The sequence below is a fragment of the Capsicum annuum genome, chromosome 11, assembly GCF_002878395.1.
Source record: "Capsicum annuum cultivar UCD-10X-F1 chromosome 11, UCD10Xv1.1, whole genome shotgun sequence".
In the NCBI taxonomy this organism is placed as follows: Eukaryota; Viridiplantae; Streptophyta; class Magnoliopsida; order Solanales; family Solanaceae; genus Capsicum; species Capsicum annuum.
In genome coordinates, this window is record NC_061121.1 from 46,692,321 (window position 1) to 46,702,175 (window position 9,855).

General features: G+C 33.2%; 2 protein-coding genes across 2 annotated transcripts; one reads left to right on the top strand and one right to left on the bottom strand.

Annotated features, from left to right (window-relative positions):
• The first annotated feature begins 1,143 nt into the window (after positions 1–1,143).
• LOC107847648 (protein PLASTID REDOX INSENSITIVE 2, chloroplastic) lies at positions 1,144–3,482 on the top strand. Its single transcript, XM_016692037.2, has 3 exons — positions 1,144–1,426; positions 1,522–1,620; positions 3,021–3,482. The coding sequence occupies exons 1-3, from the start codon at positions 1,208–1,210 to the stop codon at positions 3,213–3,215; spliced, it is 513 nt and encodes a 170-aa protein (XP_016547523.1). The 5' UTR covers positions 1,144–1,207; the 3' UTR covers positions 3,216–3,482.
• A 112-nt stretch (positions 3,483–3,594) lies between these two features.
• Positions 3,595–7,938, bottom strand: LOC107847647 (uncharacterized protein YuxK). The gene is made up of 3 exons (XM_016692036.2): positions 7,529–7,938; positions 5,460–5,627; positions 3,595–4,303 (listed from the first exon to the last, which is right to left on the bottom strand). Exons 1-3 carry the CDS (start codon positions 7,782–7,784, stop codon positions 4,080–4,082), a joined length of 648 nt encoding a protein of 215 aa, XP_016547522.2. The 5' UTR covers positions 7,785–7,938; the 3' UTR covers positions 3,595–4,079.
• Between the last annotated feature and the right edge of the window lie 1,917 nt (positions 7,939–9,855).

Genomic DNA, 9,855 nt, shown 5'->3' on the forward strand with positions numbered 1-9,855 from the left:
GGACTTTTTTATTTAATATATATATTAGAGGTGTGCATCGGTCGGTTTGGTTCGATTTTATATACTATCGGTTCGGCTTATTGGTTTTCGATTTTTAAATATGCTAAACCAATAACAAAACAATAAGATATTTTTTATCGATTTCTAGTCCTTAACGGTTCGATTTTTGGTTTAATCGAAGAAAATACTCATAAAATAGAAATAATAGTAACTAACATGAAAAAAAAAAAAAACAAATCTTAGTTACAACCAAAAATACTATATGATGTGTTTTAATTTACAAGAATCTTCAAGTTTGAACTAAATGTTGTTAGAAAAAATTAAGAGTTTGTATAATTGAAATAATAGGTTTGTTAATTTGTAGAAATTAAAGAGAAATATATAATAAGTCATATATATATATATATATATTCTTATTGGGTTATCGGTTTACCCAATAACCCAATAAGAAAACATCGAACTGAACCAATAACCCAATAATTTTTTTATAAAATCATTAAAAAATCGTTAACCTAATACCCCAATAATAATAAACTAATAATATTTTTATCGGTTTGATTTATCGGTCGATTCGATTTTTGCACATCCCTAATATATATAATTATATATATATATATATATATATATATATATATTTAAAAATATATAAAAATAATGTGTGGAGGATTAATTTATTTTTAGAAAAATAGTAATTTTTTACGTGACTTTGATGTGGTATTGACGTGACGTTAATGTGTAGGTGAGTGTAACACATTTTTCGTTGTGAAACTGGTGTTCAGTTTTGAGGGGTAAAAATAATATACTTTAAAGATGTTGAGGGGGTAAATAAATGAAAATTAAGTTTAAGTGCTAAAGTAAGTTGAGCGGATAAGTTCGGGAAAATAGTGGCGGACTTAGGATTTAAGTAGAGTGGGTGCTTACTACAGTAAAATAAAATAAAAAATCACCTCAACTAATTTTAAACCCGACCACACCTACCAATGGAGAGCCTTAGGATCAACCTAAATACAGGTGCACCTAATTAACTTCTTGTTTAGTGGGTGTTTTTATATAATTTGTACCCATTTTCATATATTTTTTATATAATTATATTTATTCTATGTTGAATTTAGTGGGTATCGGAGCACCAAAATTTATATGTAGGTCCGTACTTGCGGGGAAATGATATTTAAGAGAAACGGGAAGTGTAACTCGGGTGAGATATCCGATGGCTTCGGCTATATCAGTTATCTCTTCATCCATTCTTCTTTCTTCTTCATCGCCCTCTCTTTATCATATTCCTATTTCAAATTCACTTTCATCTATGTCCACTTGCCTTTCTTCCAAACCATTTACCCATACCGTGACTAGAAACCCAAAAACTCTTATTTGCAAAGCTGCTGCTGAATACAAATTCCCTGACCCCATTCCTGAATTTGCTGATGCTGTAAGTTTTCTTTTTGTCTTTTAATCTGTTTAGTTTATTGGGTCTCCTGTTTTGTGTAAAAAGTTTGGATTTTTGTTGGGTTTTTTAAAATTTAGGAAACGGAGAAGTTCAGGGATCATTTGCTAAAGAAACTTCCCAAGAAGAAGGATGTCTATGGTGATTCTATTGAAGAAATTGTTGGAATCTGTACTGAGGTAGGTACTTCCATTGTATTACTACTTCATCCAGTTCTTTATGTATTTTTTTTTTTCAATACTCGTGTTCGGGTCAGCTTGTGCATAGCTCAATTAAGTTTACAGGATATGTGTTACCTTATTTTACAACAACAACAATAACATACCCAGTGAGGGACCTTAATAGCTCAGTTGGTTGGCTATTTAACTTTCACTTATGGTGAGGGTTTGATTCTCCACCTTGTAATCCCCTTCCATTTTCCCTTTCCCTACCCATTTTAAAAAATTAAGTGCAGTTTGGAGAGGATATGATGTATGCAGACCTTATCCTTGCCTTTGTGAATACAGATGATGTTTTCGATAGACCCTTAGCTCAAAGAAATGCAATGGAAGATGATAAAAAGAAAAATAATGATAGCAAAGAGCAAGATAAGCGAAGCAATCGATGTAATAAAAAAATGACGAATAAGATACTATGTGAATAGCTACTAGGAAAGATGAGAAGAGGAGATTATCTCCCTGCTTCTCCCTCGTAAAACATTAAACGTGCTACTCCCTCAAAATTTGAATCAAATGAGAAGGAATTAACTAGCATAAATTACCTTTATTTGCTGTAATTAAGGAATCCTGCATTGTGGCCCAGAAATTGCTTATGCTTTATATGACATTATGTAGTGAGACATAATGGTACATTAACATTATGTTGTAAGACACAATGGTATGTTAACTACTTAACATTATGTTGTGAAAAGGGTATGTTCATTCTGCAAGATTCGACCATCAAAGTGTCCCTCTTCTGCTGTTAGATAATCAAATCACAGTATGCATTAGTTATCACCCCTTGTAATAGGAGTTACTGGATAGTTGAAAGGCAATGGATTTCATTTAATGAAATAAATGTAGGACCTCATGGTAGACATGTTCTGCAATTGATACTGCAGTTATGTGTGCCCTCTTCAAATACCTCACTGTCCTATTGTATTGCCACCATTTGGACCTTAATAACAACAACAAACCTCAGTGTACCACAAGTGGGGTCTGGGGAGGTCTGAGTGTGCACAAACGTACTCTTGCCTTAAGAAGGTAGAGAGGTTGTTTCCGATGGACCCACGGCCCAAAGGATTCACATAGCCTCAACTTACTTGGGGTTGAGTTTGAGTTGATTGATTAATATATATGGTTTCCAATTTGCTTGGGGCTATGTTGCACGATTTAGTATAAACATTACCAATATTCTTGGTAGTTGAATATAAATCCTTTGCGCAGCATCTTTCCCGGCTAAGAGTAACCTTGGCCAAGATGCTTTTTCCCTCGTAGGTTTTCGAGTTTTCGCTTGTTATTTTCTTGATTGAAGCTGCATTTTCATGAGCTGAAAGTATACTGAAGTGTTAGTACATTGGTTCAAATAATTTCTTGAACAGATCCTCAACGATTTCTTGCATGCCGAGTACGGTGGTCCAGGAACATTACTGGTTGTTCCATTCATCGATATGGCAGATACCATAAACGACAGGGATTTACCAGGAGGACCGCAGGCTGCGCGTGCTGCAGTCAAATGGGCACAAAGTCACATTGACAACGATTGGAAGGAATGGAATAGTGGCAAGAAAAAATAATCCAACAGCTAAGATCCGGAAGGAATTGAATAGTGGCAAGAAAAGATAATCGAACAACCCAGATCAATCGCTAAAAGTTTTGATGCATGCTATATATTCTGGTAGTGTAGGACTAGAAATTAGAGGCCCACATAGAGAAACTTGCTGAAAATTTCTCATTCTCATTATTCGAAGCGGGTTTAGGTGCTAATGCTGTTATCTGTTAGACCACGGAAACTTTGTTATATTATTATTACGCTCAGTATTTATTTCTGAACGTTCCTACTCTGTGCTCAATGTTCACATATTAGATGTCATACGATCTGAATAAGGTAACACATTGTTCAAGAAACTCCTTAACACGAAGCCAATGTGGTGCAGGCATATTACATGTCATCTAGAATCTATTATGAACATACATATTCGCCTTAAAAATGGTGCACATAAAGTGAAAGCAGTATACTACGGAGTACAACTAAGTAATGCATGGCAACGGAAGAAGATGCAGCCATGGAAAACCATTATGAAACCAAAAGCCGCTTTTGAATTGATTAAGCACTCGACAAGCAAAAGGTTCAAATGTACAACTGAATGCGAGTAGCTATAACCAACATGTCAAAGTATCTACGGTGAAGAAAGCCTGCAGAAGTAACTGGACAGATAGTTTCTTCCCCTTGAACGTGTTATATAGTTTCTTCCCCTTGAACGTGTTATACTTTCGTCAATGACAAAAAAACGAAGGCATCCCCAGTGCTCCAGACTCGTGTTATATCTAGTGTATTAAGCAGTATACTATGGATGGACCATGTACCTACAACTCCAAAAAGAATGTTAATGGAACTTTCTTATCACGACCTCTACTGTCATACTCATGGAAGCAACATTTCACAAAACAGATCGACTACGTTCAAGCAACTCTTCCCTGTCAATGAAGCGGTCAAGCAAGTCTTGCTCCCGGAGAACCAAACAGTCATCACTCTTTCCAAACCATTTATACCTCTTCTTGGCAACATGATCGTAAACAGCATCCCTTAAAGGAGCAGGTAAAATCGTGAGATAACTCAGCGCCGAGTAGGGGAATGGCAAGTGAGCTAGAACCCTCAGTGCAGCTGCAGCAAAAGTTAAATATATTAGACTTGTGATTTCCACAGCTAGCCATACCATTCCAATTCCAGTAAAGAAACAACAAAAGCAACATACTTTTAATTGTGCAAGAATAGGAATGATCTGCGAAAAAAGATGATACTAACACTGTATCTCAACATACAGAAAGCAAGCAGTCTATGAAACTCGGTATTCCACTTCCGATGAACCATGCTAACTTTTTCATTGCAGAACATAAAGAATTGAACATAAAAAGAAAAGGGATGATCTAACCAATGGTTGAATCCTTTGCAATTTGATTCATATAAAGTTCAAATATTTTTTTCCCACCAATTTATAATTGGTAAAATTTACCCGACAAGTAATTCCAGGACTTTCCAACTGCTCTAAACTTTAATAAAAGGAAAGCAATAAGTTGCAAAAGAGAATTTATAAGGTCAAAGTTCCTACCTTTCTCACTCCCTGATCAACGGTCTTTACCTAAGAAAAACCATCTAATTCAGACTCCTGAATACTGCTATCAATTCTTGCAGATTCATGTCTTCTTCTAAATGATAAAATTGGAATCAGCCGGAGCATGGACAGGATAACAACTTGTGATTTTCAACCCCATGCCACTATCAAATTCATGACAAAAATTAAAAGACTCACCACAACCACGCTGATTTCCAAAAATACCAGTTCAAGTAAATCTAAATGCTCTAAATCTATAAATTGGTAAAACTATAAATTACAATTCCGATAACCGTAACTGAAATCATGGGGGGTAAAGCTATCCAATGGAAGTAGGAGTTAGAACATATATCTTTAAACTAGCAATTAGCTCAAGCCAATAGCCATCAATATCCACATTACCAGAATCTTAAGGGCTAAGCAAATTGCATAAAGTAAATCTATCATAGCTATCTGCCATAGTATATTTGCCAACAATTTATTGTATTCAAAATGAGGATGATTATGTAGTTCATGAGAGGACAACTCGAGAGCAGTCAGATGCACTTCATTTACAAGTTAGTCAGGCTCTGGTGGTAAATGTTAGATGCTACTTGGACATACAAAATAGGAATTTTTTTATATAATGGCAATAATTGTGAAACCACATTACCACAATGAAGAGAGAGCCAAGTTGATACAATAATAATATAGGGGGATGGTTCTAACCAGTGGAGCCTTGATGGTATAAACCTGGGCCTTCAACGAATAAGAAGCGACGACGAACGTCATCTCGATCAAGATCACACACACTCATGTAAGGTTCAGCAGCCTTTGACTGCAAGCAACAGAACTTGATTTTCCTATCCTTGTCAGCTTTAATCACCCATTTCACACCTACATATAAAATGGCAAGAAATTCATAAAAACTGAGATGACCAATTATGCATGTGCCCGTCCGCTCCTATGTCTATGCCCCAACAGTACTTTAGACATAAAAAATAACCATTTCAGCATCACCCAATGAGACATTTAATCAACTATCCTTCAATCCCAAACTAGTTGAGGCAATGAGAAGCTACTGGAAATTTCTCTTACAAACAAGTTTTCTGTTTGTCCGTATGTACAAGTAAGCTTCACCAAAAGCGACTTGTCGCTTTCCAAATGCTTGCCAAAATACACTACTTTGTTGTTTGTGTTCCAGAAATGGTAACTCCTACCATCTTCTGGCCTACTGAAATTTATGTGAAAGATCGTGATAAATCTTGAAACCGTATTCAATTTGATTAGATATGTCAGTAAAATATAGTGGTTTTGTCTTTATATTTTTTCTTTTTAAAAGAAAAAAAAGTCAGTGATGGCTGAGGAGCCTTGGTCAGCGGAATATAGCTCAGGAACATCAAATTCCCACAATTCAAATTATTCATCCCAATGAGAAGCACAAGGTACTTGGCAACATCATAGTCATAACGACCACCAACTATATACAGAAAACAAACTATAACACTAAACATAAAGTTCAAATTATATCTTGCTCAAAACAGAGGAAGTTGTCTATATTTGCCCCTTAACTATCCTGATGTGCAACTCATACAGGACATAGAATACACGATACAACAACTTGGCTTGCAAGTGCGCATCAGTTGTTTTTATCGATTGATGAATGATAACACCATTTCACATCTGACAAACATAACTCCCTCCGTTAACACAAGAATCAAAATCAAATTTCAAATCATCAAGCTAAAGAAAATTCACAAGTGAAACATATGACATGAAACCTAAATGTACATGTATAGCCGTGAGTTTACCAACCTCAGCAGTTCCTCATACCAAATTGATAAATTCACTTCCAAAACTAAATTTATGATAGCGAATATAACTATAAACACAAAAACCATACAATGATCGCACTCCTGTACTCATTTACAACCTCCAATACAAAATTATAGTAAGAAATCAAAGCATTAGCAGTGAGGAATAAAAACACACTTAAATATCCCGATTCTTTGAATTTCATACCTTAATTATCAGTTGTGCAAGTTTTCAACTATTTATCAAAACACAACATAACACAAAAACCGTACAATAATTGCACTCATGTACTCATTTACAGCCTCCGATACACAATTGCAGTAAAAAATCAAAGCAAAGAGTGAAGAATCAAAAATACACCTGAAGTATTCCAGTTTTTTGAGTTTCACACCCAAACTATCAAATACCTGAACTATCACCAACTATGTATCAAATCACATCTCCACTATTGATTATTCACTTTTCCTAGCTGAAATATCACCATCATCCAGTAGGAGAAGTGAACAATTCATAGTTGAGGTGTGTTTTGATAAATAGTTTATGATAGTTTGGATTGGAAACTCGCATAGCTGGGTTTCCTACCTACCTATCTACCTGAACTATCACCAATTATTTTGATAAATAGTCGACCATAGTTCAAATAAAACCTCCCACACCTGATAATTTCAGGTATGAAACTCAAAAAAACCGGGATACTTTATGTGTATTTCCGACTTCAACTCAAGCAATAAGCAAAGCACAAATGCAATATACATGTAAAAACACGAACAAGCACCATTGATAGTTGCAGTGTGCTTTGATATATAGTCATGAAAGTTCAATAATCAGAAAAACTCGCACACGTGATAGTACTGGTATGAAACTCAAAAAAATGGGGATAATTAGGTGCAGTGGACTTCAACTCAAGCAATACACAAAGCACAAATGCAATATCCAGCTAAAAGCACGAACGATCACACACTAGGAGGTTAAGCATACCGTACCGTTGTGACAAAGATGACAAACGCCGTCATAGACAACAACACCAGGCTGAAGCAAATTCTGACCAGTCACCATTTTCGGACCCAAAGTAGTACCTAACTGATCACCCAGAACAATATCATCTGCAACAAAATCCACAGCCGAAGCCGAAACGCCACCATTCAACGAAGCAGAAGAAGAATGCTGCCGGCGGTAAATCAACGGCGCCGAACAGTTCAATTTTCCGGTCAACAGTAACCGCAAACCTCTTTTCATCATCTCGAAATTCCTGCATAAGACGTTTGCTTGAGCTCCACGTCGGTGATTTTTCCCTATTTAAAGGAAATGGAATGGGAAGAGCGTGGGATGGAGTAGTTGTATACGTGGCGAGCATCGAAGGGTGTTATAAGAACTTATCTAACGGTGGAGGTTTAATTCGTTTTGTTATGTGTTCTAAAAAGTTCTATATATGACCCGGTTGTTTCCACGAAAGTTGTAAGCCAGTAGTGCATTTATTTATTTTTAAAAAATAAAGTTTCAAATGCTCCCTCCCTCCATTTTTATTTATCCTTTTTTGACGTAATAGACACTTTAAAAAAAATACTATATAATAAAAATAATTTTACTATATTATTATTTAATAATAATATAATCAATGTATTTTCATTAAAATTTGGAGAGGATAAATAGCATTTAATAATCATTAATAATTTAATAATAATATAGTATTTAATAATATTTAATAACAAAGGTAAATAAATATAAATAAGCAACTTATGTATTGACTAGGGAATCGTGTCCGCTTCGCGCGGTCACAAAAGCTGTATTAATAATTAATTTTATAGGTAATTGTCTTTTTATTATAACCTATTTGTGAAATTATAAAAATTTCAATTTCATATATGACATATATTATTATCTAAATTTTCATTCAAATTATATTTGATTGACCGTTATAGAATATTTACATATAAAAAGATTAGCCTCATTTCGTAAATGAGGTTATTGCAAGTTCGAAAAGAGAAATATGAGAAGCTTTTAAGAAAAAGAAAGTAATATAAAATGTATAACGAAAGAACATAAAACACTTGATATACAACTTACAAGAAATGTTTTGTTTTAACAACAAATTTAAATGTTCTGTCAAATAAAAAGTTGTGCTTAATAGATTTATGTTCTAAGATCATATCTTTGAAAATTACCTCATTATATGATAGGAAGAACAACTTTTAACTTTTCATTCTCTTTATTTTCAGTAATCCCATTCTCAAAACACTTAATGCTTGCATACGGTGTCGAAAACACTGATCCTTTTTATTTTTTATTTTTTCAATTCTCATTACTATGAGTGCTTGTACTCATGAAGAAGCTACATTAAGAAATCTGCATTATTCAGTTAACTTGTGATCTTACCTCAACATGTGCTTGACATCAACGAAAATAAGGCGTAGGGAATGCTTTAATTGAGTAATATGAATTACAAAAATAAAGTCAATAATTAATAAAATTGTAACTTATAGTCTTAAATTACAATTTAGTAATATCTTTGAGAAGGAATATAGAAAGGTTTTAGAAAAAAGTGATTAATAATGTTAATGATGGAAAAAAATTACTTTGATTTCTTCAAAAGTTTAATGCAAGAAATTAATAAAAAAGATACAAAATCTTCTTTTAAAAAATAATAGAAAAAGGTTTATGGAAAGTGATAATGGTGTTAATGAGCAAGTTAAAATCATCTCATTATTTATTAAGTATATATTAAATAAAAAAAATATTATCTTGAGGCTGATATACATATTCAGTTTGTAAATTAATTACTTTAAAAATTCTCCACTTTACAAAATGCTTATAACGTCTTCTAAATGCACCAATAAATATTGCCTTATTTATATTATGATAAATGCTAGTAATTTTTTTACAGCCTCTTTAAATTTCTACATATATATATATATATGTATGTATGTATGTATGTATGTATGTATATTAAATATTTATGAATTTAAAGATAAATTAAAAGTCACTACATTTAACTATATTAATTATATAATTAAAAAAAAAGGTTTATAGCTTTAATATTTATGCCTCTATAACTCACCTATTTAATTTTTAACCGTAAACAATAAATCAAATAACAAACTAAAAAATAATCAAAAGAAAGAAAAATTCTTGTCCAAAAATCGTTCATCTAACTTATGCTTAGTCTATATATATTAATTTCTCTATAATATTATTTTATTGCATAATAAATAATCATTAAATCATTAAATTTAGTGAAAGTAATTTTGAACTTGAAAAAATAATTAAGATAACGCAATTAAGGAATAATTTTTAGATTTTCTAATATATCATG

Excerpts from the sequence above, each read along its gene's own strand:
- LOC107847648 (XM_016692037.2), top strand. The coding sequence starts at position 1,208 with ATGGCTTCGGCTATATCAGTTATCTCTTCATCCATTCTTCTTTCTTCT. Across the intron at positions 1,427-1,521 it reads TTCCTGAATTTGCTGATGCT|GAAACGGAGAAGTTCAGGGA; the intron begins GTAAGTTTTCTT and ends TTTAAAATTTAG. Across the intron at positions 1,621-3,020 it reads TTGTTGGAATCTGTACTGAG|ATCCTCAACGATTTCTTGCA; the intron begins GTAGGTACTTCC and ends TTTCTTGAACAG.
- LOC107847647 (XM_016692036.2), bottom strand. The coding sequence starts at position 7,784 with ATGATGAAAAGAGGTTTGCGGTTACTGTTGACCGGAAAATTGAACTGT. Across the intron at positions 5,628-7,528 it reads TTGTCATCTTTGTCACAACG|GTGTGAAATGGGTGATTAAA; the intron begins GTACGGTATGCT and ends TTTTATATGTAG. Across the intron at positions 4,304-5,459 it reads ATACCATCAAGGCTCCACTG|CTGCACTGAGGGTTCTAGCT; the intron begins GTTAGAACCATC and ends CTTTTGCTGCAG.